Below are 18,159 nucleotides of genomic sequence, written 5' to 3' on the forward strand. Positions count from 1 at the left end.
GGGTGGGGAAAGGGTTTTTTTTTCACTGGGGCTTTGCATTATCTTCCCATAAGCTGTGTATGAGACAGTGATGGAATGGAGAACATGGAGCTCCTGAAGAGGCAGTGTCTGGGCAGAGCAGTGATGGGCATGAATCCAGACTGGTTTTCCTCATGAAAGCAAAGTGTGCTGTTGTCTCATTGTACATGGGCTTTGCCCGTTTTAATAAATCAACTGGAGAATGGATTTTTTTCCTTTTTACCTCATCGGGAATAATTTTTCTGCCTAGTCTTGAACCTGGAGGCTATTTTTAATTTTAAGAGGATTTCTTTCTTGATGAGGTGATAACCTAAAATGGCACAGGAGGATCTGATGCGGCGTGTTTTTATTGAGGGGCTCTGTTTTACAGTCAAGCCTAGCGATAGAAAAAGGAAGCTTGAAAAGAAATGGTTAACTTTATAGATCTAAAGATGTTAACTTTTCTGCACGTGTGTATTTATGGTTTTGAACATAGTCCTCCAATGGGTTATACATTTCCAAAATCTTACTGTATATGTAGAAATACACATATTGCATAAAGAGCAGACAAGCTAGGGAAAGCTACCCAGCAGAGGACAAGAGGGAATTTGAGGATGGACTTTTAGCAAAGCACTGAAGATTGGCACTACTTACAAGATTAAAACCCGTACAAAAGCAAGAAGGCAGAAGGAATGTCACCATGTTAGGAAATACGCACTGACAGCTAATACTGTTGCTGTGGATGGTCATTTTGGGCACAATAGTTGGTAGCTGTCCCAGGACCAGCACAATTGGTGCTTCTGCCCTACGAACAGCTGGCTGTGGGTGGTGAAATTGCTGCTTCAAATCAAGTCAGGCCACTACAAACCTTTTTTTTCTCCCTTGCTGTTTCTCTCTAGAACGACAGTGACTTCCAGGGCCAGCTTTAATGTTTCTTTGACACATGCGCCAAAGGTATCTCTAATTTTTTCACTTCATTTCCAGAACAGCTGCCTATTCCTTTCTGTTTGCAGCCCCCACCCTGGCCCCGAGGACTTGATAGCAGGCTGTGAGCTTCTGGAGTCAAGAATTAGTCCCTTAACTGCCATAAAAAGTAAAAAACATCAATCTCAGTGAACTTCAGCATGCTTTTCTAATTGATGTTGAATGAGATGAAAAGGGGTAGCTGACTTCCGTGACCTCTGCAGAATAATTGTGTATCATGTGTTCTGTGAATAAAGGGGTGTGCCATAGCTGCAAAAATGGGAATTGACACCATTCTGCTCTTTAACAACATCCATTGGTGTGTGTCGTCCAAGTACATTAACAGCTGTCACCCTTCATTTCTCTGCTGCTCACCTCCCACGTACTTCATTCATTTCCATGATGCAACTTGAGTTAAAAAAGTTTGACGCTTAGCATTGTTGAAACCCTTGTTCCAACTTATTTTCATAAATGCAAGTGTAATTATTAGTCTGCTGATACTCTTTTCATCTTTACAAAAGCAAGACAGAAGAACAGAGTCAGCAGAACATCTGGGCACATCCTTCCATGTGTTGCTGTGTTGGACTATGCAGGAGGAGCGCACTACCATAGGTCTACACTACAGATTCTTATCAAAGGAATAGGTTCTTCAGCGGTGCAAACTGCTACATACATTGTTACAGCTGAGGTCTGCTCTCCAATTTTTTTTTTCTCAATAAAATTCTTTTGAGTTGATCTTGTGGTATTTCTCAATCAAAAATGAGTAGTATTGAAAAGCTTTGAGCAAAGTGGGGTTTATATTATACATTCATGAAGGAAGTATTATTCCTGTGTTTTCATGTCATTAAAACTTTTGTGTCTGGCTGTAAACCAAGCTTCTGCTGCGTCTGTTACTCCTCATGGAAGGATTTGGAGCAATCCAAGCTGAGGTGCATCATTTTACTACATTGCTTCAGTCAATTCAAAGTTGAAGTGTTCATGCTTGTGTTTTAAATTACGTATTTAAGCCTCTTTCTTCTGGAGCTGAGAAGGTCTAATGCAGACAGTATGAGCTTGCTTTCTCTTCCCTTGGTTAGGATAGAGAGTGATCCTGTTGCATAGAGAAGCTGTACGGTACTCATTACGCTGTAGGAAAGCTGGCACATACTGTGTGTGTGTGCTGGAGCTTGATTTGTTCTGCTCTCATCTGGTCTGTGGGAATTTGACAGATGAAGAGATGCTTGAGCTGGCTGTTAAGTACTGCGGGAGCATTAGACAAATGGGACTGAAGATACTGTTCAGGAGAAAGGCTGTCCAAACATCTGTCTTGCTAACTAATTATACTTAATATAGTTATACTTGGTAAACCTTCTGGTGAGCAGCCCTGACTGCTTTTAGAGCCGCAGTTATGCTGTAGAGCTTTTAGCACAGGTACAGTCATAATTCTTATGCGGGTACAAAGCAGAATGTACTTCAGTAACCATCATAAATAAATATTGGAATATGGGCTAACAACGTAAGTACTTTTACCATGATATAGCCAGATCCATGCTAAGAAAGACAGGAAATATGAGTTTATGCTGGCACTGTTAAAACAGTAACACCTTTTAGTTTCACAGGGACTAATCTGTGAGTCACTGGTGATGAAAAGGTTATGCTTGAAGAACCTGGTTCAATAACTATTGTATTTAGATGGAGCCCTTCCTGAGCTTTGGATCAAGTTTTCATTTCTAACTTAGTTATTTGTAAGTTAGAAGATATTTCAAATGCCTCTGGATTTCTTTTGATGTGTTGAATGTGTTCCAAAGTGAATAATGGTTTGAAGGAACGGCTTGTGCTTGACAGAGTGGACTTTAGAAAGACAACTTACTTTTTACCACTGTAAATCTTTGCTATAGGAAAGTCATAGTTAAAGCCAAACCTGATTGTGACTGTAAGGATGGGGAATGCAAGGGAAGTAGGTAAGACCTTTTCTACTACAGTGATTAAAAAACAGAGCAGTGCAGTCTGGGCTGTGAGTTAGTTTGGAAAGGTAACATTTCAACTTGTGGAATAAGCAAGAAGGGGCTAAAGCTTACTTACTTACTGTGAGCTGCTTGCTTAAACGCATCAAGCTACAGGGGAGGTCTGTTTAAAATCACTTTGCTTAGCAAAATAGCAACGATTAGGGTTAGAAACAGTTTGCCTGTTAACATCTAATTTCCTGGCTGTGACTTCATGGCAATAGCTGTATCGTATGAAAGACCTAAACCCAAACATCGGTCAAAAAATCTAGAAAATAGCCAGAAGTATGCTGGTATGTGATCCCTGGCTGGTTTCTTTGAACTATCTGAACTTTCCCAACTTCCCTTTTCAGGATCAGCTGTGAAATGTAGCCCTCTGGATATGCCTGGCTGTGAAATTACCTTTTCTAAGAGCTGGCAAGTCCTGTAACTGTGCAGACTCTTCTGTAGTTGACCCAGGTAATGAGAGAATGCATGTTTCGAAACATCGTAACAGGTTAAGTACAGTGGCTTTCCTTCCCACCACTCCTTCCTCCCAGAGGTCTCAGATGCTGCATGTGGGGTTTTGTTTGAGAGCACAGCCCCAGTCTTTATTTGGGTTATAGCTGCTTTCCCTGGTGCCCACAAGGCTCGGGAGTGCAATTCTCTCTGAGCAGGGTTTCAGCAGGGTTTCTGTTTCGCTCACAGCTTGTGCACTGTGCAACAACTCATTTGCTCCCTGACTTGAGTTACCATGATCCTATTATGTCCCAGCTGCATTCTTTACATTGGCTGCCTATAAAGCATGGATTAATTTAAACTGGTAGTTTTGATTTTTAAAGCGCTTAATAGCATAAGGCTTGGCTATGTTTGAAGATCGTCTTCAGCCTTCACCTTCTGGGCATCTGTGGTTGGCTACGGTTCACTGCACAATCTTTCCCACCCTTTTGCTCAAAATTGGGATGTATACTCATCTTTACTAGCATGCAACCTGCTTTGTTTTTCACCTTTTTGAAAAAGCTTCTTTTTATTTTTAGTGTGTAATGCAATTTGATTATTAACAACAGTTCTTTTTTTTCTTCTTTTTTTGAAATCATGTTTGACAGGAATTCAACAAATGCTGTTTTAGTAATTCTGCTAATAAACGTACAGTTGCTCAGTGGTAATGCAGGGCACTGTGCTTTTGGAGGGTGTCTGGATAATGAGCCCTGCTCACCAGCACAGGAGTGTACAGGACAGCAGCTCTTCTCTGGAGGCTCATAAGTACAGAAAGACATTTTGTGAGAGCATTTCATATTTAAAACATTTGTTTTCTAATCTTCCAGAATGGCAACATGTTCAAAGCGTGAGCCTGTAACTGCAATATATACATATCAGACTGGGTGACTTCTAGGACACCAGCTGTGCTCTGCTTTTTCACTGCAGCAGTGGTTGCATCTAATGGATTGGTGAGACAGCCGATGCACCTTCTCTGAGGTCACTTAGAGCTGCTTAATAACCTGAAGGCTGGACTGGGGGTCCCAACCTAACACAGAGTTCTTGAGAAGGAAGAGGCCACTTCATAGTGGACCTTAAGAGAATGAGAGTCTTTTCACATCTGCCTTATCGGAAAAGCTTATTTCCTTATGGGTTAACCCTCCCTCCCCCTTGCCCAAATGTACCTGTGCAAACAATTACCTGTTTTAGGCCAGACAACTTAGTACAACTTTGGGTCACAGAAACGGCTTATTTTGATGATGAAAATATCCTGTGTGGCCATCTTAAGAGTCTTTTCTGTATTAGCATACTACTATATGATGTGAGCCTAGCAATTTAATTATGTTTTGCATGGGTATCTCCTTGAAGCTTTTATTGCATTGCTTTTAAAGACTTTTTTTTTTTAATGAGGTGCTATTATTCTGCTCTCTATGCTTCATCCTCTGCTTTGGTGTAGTTCTAATCTTACACCATAGCACCTTGCACATTATTTCAGGTGAGAAGGGGACTATTATAAAATGCTTTTATGGTGCTGTCAACCTTATATTTTATGCCTTTCCTTCTGCATCATAATCTTTACGGTCTGAGATTTTTCTCTGCTCCTTAAGAGAGATCCATAAGGGATTGTCCTTCCTGACCCTAGAGCAGCTGCAGTTAATGCCAAACCCAGGAACATGCAGCAGACACACCTTGCTCAGGGATTTTGTAGAGTATGTTCTTAATAGCTTCCCTGTATTTTGTTTCTCATTCTCAGCTTTATTCCTCCGCTGGCCTCAGTAGTCTCCTCCTTGCTGCTTCAGAAAAGGTAAAGTGTTTTGGTTTCTGCCCTCCCCTTACCCTAAACCCTTGCTACTGCAATCTGTGGTGTGAAGTTTCTTTTTCTCCCTAGAAGTAAATGAATCACTTCTCTTATCAGATTAGTCCTGCTTGATGAAGTCCCCTACCAAGGAAACCAAGTGTTCAGCTGGTCCTCCTGGCAAGGTAAGAACTTGGAGCACAGTGGTGGGATGCTGCTCAGCGGTGTATATGTCTCAGATGCCATTGTTTGTGCAGGGCTTGTGCAGGCAGGCAGCTGTGTAACAGCATTGGAGCAGTTTTCTTGCCTGCCCCACATTTGTCCCTAGTTGCCAGGTTTCAGGTGAAGCAGGCAGTGCCTGTGTCCATCCCCACTCAGTCTTCCCTTGTGTCTTTTCTTTTCCCTGTCTTTATAAATTAAGTACCTGGAGGACTAATCTGGGTGGGTTTATCTACTCTGTCCTGCAATTTGGTGGCAAACAAGACAGTTACATGTCTACCTGTCAATGAAAGGGGCAGGAACAGTGGGGTACAAATGCCAACAATAAGCCATGTGCACATTTCCTAAAGTGTGGTTGTTGGGGGTCTGTCTGATGAGGAGACTGGTGTGAGAGATCAGGAGGCTACATAATGGATGAGGCGATGTTTAGAAAACATTTAAATAACGGAGCGGGTGTGTGGGGAGACCATCTATTTTCTTTCACTTCCTAATGCTCTGGGAGCAGCGCTTGCCAGCAGCCCCTGAAGCCTTCTCAGCCCTGTAACACACTTTGGTTGCCTCAGAGCAGAACAGTAAGAAGGTAAGCAGGGAGCTGCATTTCAGCTTTGTCAGGCTAGTGGCTGATGTGGGAAGCGCCACAAGGAGCGATACAGAATTCTTTAAGGACATTACTTAAATCCAAGATGCCATTTCAAACTCCCCAATTCCTGAAGTAACGCTAGGTTGTACAGAAAGCATGTTTTTCTCCCTCCAGACTGGAACCTCCAAAAGTACCACTGTACAGCTGGGTCCAGTTTCAAGGTTACAAATGTATACTCAACAGACCCACTGCCATCCCACTTTCCTGCACCCTGGGGTGAAAGAGCAGCCCAGTGCAGAGACGATGCAGCTTGCAGCATGCAAAACGCAACTTGGAAAACTTCTGCTTTAGAACGCTCTACAATGTAATCAGATCAAACACTATCATTTTTCCTTCCATACAGAGCTTTGCTATGACTGAAGCAGAAGAACAGTATTAACTGCTAGCATGCTCATTATCATGCTTAACTAAAAGCAGATTCTTTCCATTGCACCCTATAGATAGTCGTAATTGCACAGTACAATTTGATATTTTAACAGTCTCCCACCCCAACTACACAGTCTTTGGTACAGCTGGTGTACACGTAAACTTCTATCTAAGACTGGCTATTGAACTAAGTGGAAATACTTAAGAGTAAAGCCCTTCAAGGCCAAAAATACCTGGGCAGAAAAGATTCTTGTGCATCACTTAAATCCAAGCTGCTGGAATAAGCAGGCGCATCTCGGCAATGCTGGAATGACCCTGTTACCCTGGGGTGGTGGAAGGCAAACTACAATTGCTGTCAGCCCAGTAACTGCAGCTAGCCCTTGTATCTGCCTTGGTATGCCAAATACGTTGTAGGCATTACAGTGACTGGGGTTCTTCTAACAAAATATTTTTATGCATCCATTTAAAAATACATAAAATGGAAAAGAAAGTAGAATGCTCTGGCCTTGGGCTTCCTACGCGGAGACAAGGTGAAATAGCAGAAATGGAGAAACATAATGAGTTAAATCACCTTCCAGGCTTGTATGCAAGTGCCAAACCTCTTCAAAACAAGGTTCTCACAAATGCCATTTATTCCAATAAGATACACATCAGTAAATAAAAATGAGTCACTATATGAATCAGATTGAGTGGGAACAAAGTAGGAGCTCTTTATAAACTCACTCTAAGCATATTGGGCGATAACTAAAATGCCTACAAATATTCAGAACACTAGGCAAGAATGAATTTATGCCAGCTCGCAAAGAAGTGGTTTTTTGTGTCTTCATACTTACGACCAAATCATTATTTTGTCATATCGCTGATGGAGAGGAGACTAGAGGCCGTAAAAAGGAACATAATTAGGAAAGTTAAGATCATGATATTGTTTACTTTGGGAAAAGAGAAAAGCATTTACTATTTTATTGCAGTTACAGCAACAACTACAGCTAAAAAGTAGCCACATACTCATTTTGAAACTGCATTCTGTTCAAACAGCAATGATTACAATTTTTTTATTAGATGGTAAATGGATGGCTAGGAAGTTCTCAGAATAGAAATCTAAGTGCATTTATAAAACGTGACTAACAATCAAGAAACACCTTTTTAACAGCTGTTTTTTTAAAAATTAGGCATTACAAAAAATGGAAAAGGTCGTTCTGTCTGGCTGAAACCATTTTGATTATTTTGTTAAATAAGGAAAGGGAATATTCAATTTAGTACGTGCAAAAGCTAATATTTACATTGTTCAGTACACAGAGGCAGGATCACATTAAGAGAAACTGAAAAAGAAAGAGAATAAATTGTTCTCAGGTCCACTGTAGATAGAATAAATATTAACAGGCTTAAATTGTAGTAATGTAGAGTCAGGTAAAGCATTAGAAAAAATCTAATGATACAGCTAGCGGGGCATGGGACAGGATAGCACAGGGAAGTCATGGAACTACCCTTCCTGGAAAAGATAAACCCAATTTTTGCCAGTGTTTATCTACAGTTGAACTGCTCTGGAACAGACTGTAACTGTATCTCCAAGTCCTTTCCAGCCCGGTTTTCTAACAGTTTTAATAGGGCTATTGTTAGTGATTTTAATCTCACACAAATTGCCTTTGCCACTTGAAGATGCTGCTCTTAAGCACTTCCTCAATTCCTTGTTCATGCACATTCCCTTGTTGTAGCATGAAAGTAGATCTCTGGTCAGCCTCAAGCAGGAGTAAACCAGCATCATTGTCCAGATTAGATTAAAGACAGCACACTGCTCTGTCTATGCAGGCTCTGCTCTTTGCTACTGCATTGCATTATAAAGGACGTACCAATTTCCAGAAACAATACCTGCCATAGAGAAATCAGGACAGAAAGGAAGAGACGAAACAAGAGTTCTCCTGGAAGTTAACTGCTCTCTATTTTTATTTTTTTCCCCATTAAACATGTAAGAGTTTGAAAGAATCCAAGTGGACAGCACATATAGAACAGACACTGGATAAAGGTGGGGTATGAGACCACCAGAATGCAGTGATTGCACTCAATGCAGGGACTTACTAACCAGTATTACATCAGAAAAAAAGAAGCAAGCACAAGGGAGGGAGCTGGAAATTCAGATTATACATTTAGGTTATGCAGTTGACATAGAAAAACATCGTTTCCAAGAATTTTTAATTTAAACATTTATTTTGCTGCAGTCTTTGCATTAATAAGCCGGTTGGATATCCTACCTTGAATATCATCACTGCCTTTAGGTTTTCTTCAGGTGAGAGGGAGAGAACACGTATCAGGAAAGATACTCTTTTCCTATGCATAGTCATATATGCACTTTCACTAAAGACAAGGTCCTTCAGCTGCTCGCTGAACTCAGCAATGCAAATCAAACACAGCATGCCCTGTAGCAAACTCCACAAAGGGAAATGGCAATCACCCTTATCGATGCAGAAGAGGCAGGAGGGAAACATCACCAGCTAGATGGCTTGGGGATGGCCCCGTGCTGAGACTGGGATGAGCAGGATGTCCACAGGTAGCAGCAGGGCTTTGCACATCTTAACTACGTAGCTGTATGAAGACAACTCAGTGTCAGCTAGAGAACAGTGCTGTAGGGGGGGCTGCAGGAGTAATCCCACTAAACCACCGCTTCAGAGGACGGGGGTGGCTTAAAACTTAAATGTTGTGTACCTACCGAGAAGTTACATCTGAGCATGTCCAGAAAGGAGTCTTAGCAAAAAAGAGAGGAAAGCTTAACTAACACATCAGCTGTTGAATAGTTTGTTGGAGCAGAAGAACTGGAGTATGTTTTTAGATCTGGCGCATTGTGCTGTTTTTCTAGAATAGAAGCTCTCATTTTCTGTTGTGAGGGAGGTGGCACTGAGAAATGACCTAACAACCGCCCATGCACATCTGTAGTATAAAAGCAGTGCACGAATTTGGCAGCCTGTTCAGAAGGCGTGGTAGATGGTTTGAGTGGCATGCACAGAGAACCAGCCAGGGAGCTTGCTGTCCACTGTAGCTAGGATCCATGTAACTTGAGCAGCATTCATTGAGCACCATGTTCATACTAGGCCTTAAGCAGCTGGAGCAGCTGTGTGAAGTGCAGGCCTAGATTAACACTGGAGACATCATTAGGTAACGAATTAAGAGGCTGAATATCTCTCCCCTCCCTATCACTTCACTTACTTTTAACAGAATAGCTCCTCAACCATCTTCCCTGTTGCAGATGTCTATGCTGTCATTAATTCTGTCACATGTATTTTACAGGTAAAAATGTTGCTGAAAATATTGTCTTGCTATATCTGTGCAATAAACTGAAAAGAACTGAAAAGTGACAAATGTATTAAGAGAATTAAAAGTTAATCTGAATAAAGACAAAAAGACACTTCTCTGCCATTTGCCCATGATGTGTGGCACAGGCTGTGTTATGCACTCAAAGCCCTGAAATTCTAGAACAGAAAGCCCTCCCTCCTCCCCATGAATTATTTGGGCTTATTCCCAAGTACTTTTAAAATAACTGGTTTAGCGTAAGATTTTACACACGTTAGCAAGGTTCTGCCAGTCATTCTATCAGTTAACTATTGTGGATGATCCTTCTGTTTTTGTAGTAACATTAGGATTTAGTCCATAGAATCATCAATTACAAACCTCAGTATTTGCTCTCAGAGCACAGCCTAAGCCCAAACCCCCAAAGGCTAAATGTTTCAAGCCACATAAAGTAAGCATGGTAGAAGCAGAGTAAAATCTAATCAGAAGTTTTAAGCTTCTTAGTTTTTCCTTTGCGACACAGGCTACACATTACATTCATTTTAACATCCAAAATTCATCTGTAAGCGATCAAAACCACAGTGGAAACACAAGAACAAAGGATTTACCTAGTGAGTCATCAAAGTGCTTTATTTTATAAAGCCTTGCTCATGTTTGGAGTGTAATCTAAGCACTAACATAGACATTAATGAGTCTTCCTTGCCCTGTCCAAATAAACAGTTTATCAACAAGAATGAGTGACAAAACTGCTACACAGACAAAAAGAATTCTTTGCTGTAAATGTCTAAAATTGTCTAAAAATGTACACTCATTGGCTGCAATTAAATATGTACTCCAAGTATGTGTACCTTGTTTTTACTTCAGGGCCTCCCCATGGCTTTATAGTTCAAGAAGCCACAGCATACTTCAGAAAATTAAACTTGGGTGAGAATGTAGGCAACTGGGGTATATAGGGAGAGGACAAAAAAACCCCAAACAAACCAAGCCACAGTACCAACTTATTTAAATACATACAATACAAAAGTATACACATACATTACAGTGCTGCGGACATCACTAAGTCAAATGTAACAAAAAAACCTGTAGGAAAGGCTGGGGAAAGGAGAAAAAAATTAGTACACAGCAACAGGGATAGTATTGCCTTTGGCCGCTGAAGAGAGTGTAACGGGTTGCTATTGTATAGGCTCCTCTGAAGTAAACCACTACATCCATTATGCACAGTTGCAGGCTTAACAGCACTGACATTAGTTATGGAGAAGGCATGCTGGCACTCCCGATTCGAGTGATAAATGATGATGGGGAGGGTTTGACTTCTCTCACGTTGCCTACAAAATCTAACAATTTCAATAAAGAAATTTTAAAGGCACAGCTTTAGCACAGTGTATAAGTAGATAAACTTTTAAGCGTATGTTAATTTGTCTCTTTCAAGCATGGAGTCTTTCAGGGAAAAATACAAGAAGAGAAGAAATACAATGTTGTTTAAAAATTTTAAACAAGTTAAACATGATCAGCACAGTTTTAGGCAATGTACTATACAATCAAACTTGAGTAAATGGTAGGACAGGTCATTTTGATGCTAAAAGACGACCTTGGGAAAAACCCCTCTGAAATACCCTTTCTCATTTTATTGTAAAAGTGTCTATCACGGAGGTGAGTGAGACATTCACTTTAGTACACTACTGCACATTACACCTTGGAAGATGACAAACATTACTTCATTTGTACTGCAAAATAACTTTACATGTAAACTCAAAAGTCATATATTGTACACGGCTCTGAAATTCAGAAATATCCCTGTTTTCCTAATAATGTAAACAGTAAAATTCAGGGTTCATTTTTTGAGGGATAATCTATAATAAAATACTGCTGTTTCAACAGTACGACATAAGCATTTAAACTTCAAATTCCCAGTAAATTACAAGGGAATGGAATTTCTATCAGTGTGCACATCTTTCAGGATGGGTGAAAGATGGAGCTACTATTGCCCAAAACTATGCACCTTCTTCAGGTAAGCTTTTTTTCCACTTGTAACATTATTAGTTCCTATATTGCAAGAATATAAAACAAAGGAAAACTCAGGTAACAAAGTGAAATAAGCAAAGCCTTCCCTTAACATAAGTTTCCTGTAGCAAAAAATGTACAGATAGCGTGAATTATAGCTCTTTGCGAGATAAGAGATGCCAGCTCTCAGATGTCTGAGAGGCTGAACTTCCTGATGCAATGTGCTGAAAAGAAGACAAAAACAGGAGAGGGAGGAAAAAAAGGAAAAAACCGAACTGTTAGGAACCAAACAGGAAAAGCTTCCGGCACCAAGGGCTGTTGCAGCTGCTTTTTTAAGGAGTGCCAGTGTGCAGGGTTTAAGTGTAACATTCGCAGTAAGGTTTTCATTATCATCATCATCATGAAGAATACTGTCATGTATCTTTTTAGTTCAAAAAATAAACTGATCCACAGTTTACAATTTGATATCAATATTGTAGATTTAACATGCATTTACTCTTCCCCACCCCCAGCCCACATCTCTTTGCTCACTTATTCCATTTCAGCTGGTAGCATCAGAGTATTACTGTCACAGTGCACTCTGAGTAAGCTGTTCTATTTATTTAATTTTATTTTTTTTTGCACACACAAAAGAGTCAGAAATAGCTAGAACTACGCTGGGAATATCAGGCAGCTGTTAAAGCGAGTACTCCGCCCCACTTCAGTCATCTTTGCCAGCAGATGTAAACAAAGGGGTTGCTTTCCGCAAGATGAGTGCTTCTCTGAGTTCCTTTTTTTCCCTACACTTGTAGCCACTGCTGCTGTCCCCAGGTCTCATGTCTGTCCTATGTAACATGATAGGTTACGTCAAGATGTTGGTAATAAAGTCCAAGAAGCGCTTTGAATACTGTTCAGGATTAACAGTTGAAATTTCTGCACCAGCCTATACAGAGAATTGAGAGGGGAGAGGAAAGAAGGAAGAAGCAGTATTTTATTTGATGCTTTGGCACTGAGCGTGTTACTTACTCAATGAGTTTCATGGTGCAGTGTCAGAACCAGACACTAGAACGCAAATTGTAATGACCCTCAAACAGAATCCTACTCATGGCTTTTTAGGCTTCACACCAGTACAGTGATACTCAGTACTCGCCACCGTAACTGCAGGGACACACATCTTCCATTCCTGAAATGTATTCTCTCTTATTTTCCACACTACTTTTTACTTCCATTGTACTTCAGTCTCCTATATTATTTCTACTGCATACTTAACCATGCTACTCACTGATTCAACAGATTCTCGTCTGTTGAGCAGCAGTACTTTCAAACAGAGAAGACCGAAGTATCATACTCATATCTGGCACGTCAACGCTTGTTTAATTTACATTGCTATCTGAATGCTAGATAACCTTGTTTGAAATATATGGTAACAATTAGTAACATTTTTTCAACATATATGCATTTAAATCTGGACTCACTGAATACAGCTGTACAATAGCTATTTCAATGAACCCACAATTGCATTCATATTTTTACTCGAGGTTTTCAGAGCCTTAGCCACACACATTTTTATTTATATTTTTCCTGTTTACAAAAGGGGAAAATTGCATACGTGTAATTAATGAACAAACTTCAGTGTCAGGTGGCTAAGAACAGAGACAGCGAATAATGTTCTGTAGTAAGTTCTAATCACAGTCAGCTTTAATAATCATAGTTGTTATCCTCAACATATTTCTATCCTTTATTTAAGTCAGAAGTGTGAGTTTTTAAAGCCTGCTACATTCGAAGTTCATTAACAGTTGCCAGGTAATGGCTGCATTTGGCCTGCATCTACTTTCAGCTGCTCTGGGAGCAGAGAGTGATGAGAGCGTTGTTTCAGAGACAAAAAAATACCTTCTACAGGCCTGTGCAGGGTTTATTGTTGAGCATTCCGCATCACCCTACTGTAAACTAAAAAGCCCTGAGCCTTTGCTTAAACCACCCCACAATTCCCTGAGCCTTTAGAGAAGGGATTTTAGTCTCATGAATGATTATGCTCCTTTTAAAAAGTTTATGAAGTTTGATTCTTAAATCACCATAGGAGTGATAATGGTAGATAGAAATCATAATTCTGGAAGACTGGGCTGCTTCACCATGGTTCTTTGGTGTTTGCTGCTAAGCAGCAATTTCAGTTGAAATAAAGAAATTCATGGCAGTCAAACAGAAGCCTTCACTGAATGGTCTCTGATATTTAATATGTACATTTTATGCTTAATTTTGCAAATTGTACTTTTTTTTAAGAAGTTTTGTAAAGTGAGACACATTATACGGTGAAGAACAAACTTTCAATAGGCTGTACTGAATAATGAAACCATCACTAGGGCCCTGCATCTGAAATCAGATTCACAACAGCTTTCACAGTGCTGTTGAACAGCTTTGTTTGCAAGAATAAGGCGCGTCTCACAAATTTAGGACAAAGTCCTAAAAAAGGCATCTCACTAGAGTTCTTTATGGCTAAGAAAGCTATGCGTACGGCTGAAAAGGGAGTTCTGCTCTCAGTACGTAATGTGTAGCAGTTGCTCTGTACTTTTGTATTACATATTAAACTAGAAAAAAACTGAAAAAATTCTGATCTATTTCCCCTTTCCCTAGATTTCCTGAACATTGCTGTATCAGTGCACTAAACAACAAAAAATGCAGAAGTATAAATGGAATCAGAGGAAAAAAACCCAACCCAGATACTTACCCCATGCTTTACCGTTTTTGCAGCATGGGCAGCTTTCTTTTTTGCGTCATAATGAGTAAGAATGTCAATAATGGCCATAAAGTATACTTCCTTCCTAGGTGCATCTGCAAGTGGCAAACACATGGCAGTAAGGAAGCCTTTTGAGACATTTTAATCATGAGTCTTCCTTCTAACAAAGGACACTCTATAAGGCTCAGTCAGCAGCTAAGACACGTTAATGTCAGTCAGAATCACAGATCTGTAAAGACCACAGGGTCAAGCTGTCCTTAACTGAGAGTTTAACTGTGCTCATATATAATGCAAACCCCCCTAAATGAACATAAAACAAAACACCAGCAGGCAGAAATAGAAATAATTGCTCACTGAAAGGAATGTGGATTTCATCTTCCTTTGCGGAAAAATTATGAAGTTTTATATGAAAGGTAATGCTTCTGTGTCAACAAACAAGATCAGTTTTTCTTTATGAATAAAAACATGCATTTATTCATGTAAACTCTTATTAAATAAAAAAACAACCTTCCTGTCTTCAACAGCTACAGGTAACAAGTTATACTTAGTTTTATACACTGACTTCAAACCCAGTTTCAGGTTTCTTACACATTTCTTATGTTGACTTTCTTAGATGGAACACAGAAATCGGGTATGTGTGCACAAATTTTCAAAAAGAAACCCGAACCATGAAATATAACTTGGAATGCTGCTTTCCTCATTCTTTCTAGACTCTTCTTAACAGTGTTATCTTATCTGCCAGGAAAAGAGCAATTACAGATACAGTATTTCCTGAAAGGGATGAAAAAAATCCATGAATTAACTGAGAACTGTTGTATCTGAATAGCTAAGCCAGGATATGATTTGATTGTGTAGTAGGTGAATTATTTGACTGCATCCCCACACGTCACAATATTTAAGAAATATATTCATAACGGTGCTGAGCATTATAAGTATCTTCTGCTTTCTGCTGCACCAAAGAGCAACTAATTTCCTCTTCTGCAGACTGAATTTATATTTTGCTGTTTACCTTTGCCTTTACGTGGATGCAAAGACTTTAGGAATCTTGTGTAATAATCAAAACATCTTAACATAGATATATTTATTACCACTTACTTTCATGGGATTTTATTCCATAAACATCAATAGCTGGATCAAATTCCCCTGGAGCCAAAGGCAGTGAGCTGTTCAGCGTGTTTCCTGGACTGTCTGGAGGGGTTCCAATGGGGTGGGTCCCATCACTTTCACCTTCCTCTTCTCCATCATTCTCTTCACACTCTACTTCTTCCTGTTCAGCTCTTTCAACATCATGAATTCCAACCAGCAAGCTGTAGTCCATGAGTTTTAACTGAGCAAGGAACTAGAAAGTGATAATAAGCAATTTATCAATGTGACTGAAAAATGTAAGCTCCACTTAGAAACAAGAGAAGTTCCACAAAGGTGTCATCAGTTGAGAAAAACAGGCGCTTCGAAGAGAGAGCAACAGGGAAGATTAAGTGATAAAGCTAGCAGAGATACACTTGAATTTATTCAGATGTAGTAACAGCACACAGGTCCCTTGCAACTTGTATTATAAAAAAGCTGTAGCCCACTCTCCCAAAATCCTCAGGGAAAAATTTCCTCCAGGAAAACTAATTTTTCCTGTAGTAAAGACCAGTGCCTAGGCAAAACGATGACTGTCACTACCATCTTGTGTTTCAATTATGGCTATCCTGTCACTGCTCAGCGTCCAGACCAGCCTCTGTGCTGTCAGGCGTATGGTGTGCTATAATCTGGTGCTAAACCTGCCCCCTCACTCCCTTTTAAACCTTAATAAAGAATCGTGAAAAAGTATTAACATATTATTGCAGCGGAAAGTAGTGAAGTTTTACACCATGACAACACGAAATGATGCTATATTCTCTTCACAGTGACAGGCTCACAACTTAAATCACACAAGTAAAACGTGAATGTGAATGAAAGGGTAGTTTTGGATAAAGACTGAGGATGTCAGTTTTTAGAAAACTGAAAGATGAATACACTTTACGTATAGATAAAGTTAATTTAGTTGAGAGGAACAGGGTAAGGCAGAAAGCTAACAGGAGGGTGAAGGAAAGTACAAAAGTGGGAACGGGGATAAACAGTTCAGGGGGGTGAGGGGTAGGCAGGGCAGAGCTGTGCTGCAGCCTAAAAGCAATACTGTGATTTTGAACTTGTGGAGCCCTTGTTTATGGTATGCAGAGAAAGAGGCTGAAAATAGGTATTGTTTCATTTTTTAGAAATTCTAAATGGTTATAAAAAGGAAGTTAGAGCAGACCAGAGAAGAAGGGGTTTAGGCCAGACTTTGGAATGGTGATAGCGATGAAAGAGATGAGTATAAAATACTAAGAAATGAGAAATCATTTGTCAAAATCCTGATTCTAAGACGACAGGAATCAGAGATAATAAGATGATTGTAAACTCAACTGCTAGAAGAAATATTGTGAGATTGAGAAGAGGTTTTAAGAAAGAAGAAACTAGTTTCTAATAATACAGTAAAGCAAGACTCTTCACAAGACTAGAAGAGATCTAAGTTTGAAGAGATGATATACACTGACATATGAGAAAAGCAGATGAGACTGGCTAAAGGCGATGAAGTGGAAGGACTCCAGCCATGTCATCAGATACTTGATAAATACTGACAGACAGGAGAAAAATCTACCAATAATCATACAATAAAGCACAAAAGAGAACAGGCTCTTGGGAAAGAAAGTGAACTGCGAATTAGAAGAGAACGGCTCGGGGGGGAAAAAAGTGTGCTGCTGCTGACAGCAAAAAGGCTTTGGGAGATCAACACAAGGAAAACACCATGTGATTTACAATGGAAAAAATATCCTTATGTGCTTTTTCTCAGGACATTTTCAGTGGAATGAGGAGACAGGAAAACAGACAAGAGGACATCAAAACAGCAGTCATAGACACTTGTCTGAACATAGGAAGGGGACGTAAGACTTGATTATGAGAGAAATACAGAAACACAATTTACATAATGACAAACAAGATTGGTTATAAAGCCATATAGTTTAGAATACTACTCCATAATATGTTTTAACTATAAATCCTGTGTGATAAGGTAATCATATGCTGTGTTGCACATTGCTTTTCATTGTAGTGAAATGTTAGCATTCACACATTGGCTAGAAAGTATATACTACCAGTTATCTAATGAGGGCAAAAGAACCAATAAAAGAAAAACAAGGTTAAAGAACAGCTTGTCATTACTAAAATCAGGTGCCAGGTCATTAGTGGTTTACATGAGTATTTAATAATGCTCTGTATAAATTTCTAAACAATAAAATTAGCTTCTCAAGACATGATACGGAATCTGCCATTATGTTTGCAATCCAGTAAATTATGTACAAGATGGCAGACAATCCACTTTCTGGGATAATGAAGTGTCTTCCACACGTCTTGCACATATTTAAGATATCGTTTGCAACCTACTTACTGTAAAAGCATTGGTCAGCAACAACAGTACATATTAAAAGAGCACAAAACTTAAACCCAAATAAACTTATCTCTAGAGCTTTGACATCAGTAGAGCACTTTTCCAGCACAGTATTTAAAATATAAAATAATCACATACTGATATTTCACAAAATACTTGTTTTCATCATCATCACCATACATTTCTCATAATTACTGAGATGGGAAATTAGATTTCCTCAAAAGCAAATTACTGGGTAAATTCTAAAGTTACAGTATTTTGTTTTGTGCAACTACTGAGATATAGATCTGAAGAACCAGACAAATCAAT

The 18,159-nt window shown here is 39.5% G+C and overlaps 1 protein-coding gene and 1 long non-coding RNA gene across 2 annotated transcripts in view; one reads left to right on the forward strand and one right to left on the reverse strand.

Moving 5' to 3' along the window:
• The first annotated feature begins 2,317 nt into the window (after nucleotides 1-2,317).
• Nucleotides 2,318-6,616, forward strand: LOC130149264 (uncharacterized). The gene is made up of 3 exons (XR_008821848.1): nucleotides 2,318-3,401; nucleotides 5,152-5,202; nucleotides 5,314-6,616. It is a non-coding gene; the product is annotated as an uncharacterized LOC130149264 (long non-coding RNA).
• A 3,690-nt stretch (nucleotides 6,617-10,306) lies between these two features.
• PIP4K2A (phosphatidylinositol-5-phosphate 4-kinase type 2 alpha) overlaps nucleotides 10,307-18,159 on the reverse strand; it is a 115,256-nt gene continuing 107,403 nt past the window's right edge. Inside the window, exons 8-10 of the mRNA XM_056334280.1 lie at nucleotides 15,501-15,744; nucleotides 14,397-14,500; nucleotides 10,307-12,617 (exon numbers count right to left, since the gene is read on the reverse strand). Coding sequence (XP_056190255.1) covers nucleotides 12,537-12,617; nucleotides 14,397-14,500; nucleotides 15,501-15,744 — 429 coding nt within the window. The 3' untranslated portion in view covers nucleotides 10,307-12,536. The remainder of the gene's footprint in view (nucleotides 12,618-14,396; nucleotides 14,501-15,500; nucleotides 15,745-18,159) is intronic.

The sequence above is a fragment of the Falco biarmicus genome, chromosome 4, assembly GCF_023638135.1.
Source record: "Falco biarmicus isolate bFalBia1 chromosome 4, bFalBia1.pri, whole genome shotgun sequence".
NCBI lineage: Eukaryota > Metazoa > Chordata > Aves > Falconiformes > Falconidae > Falco > Falco biarmicus.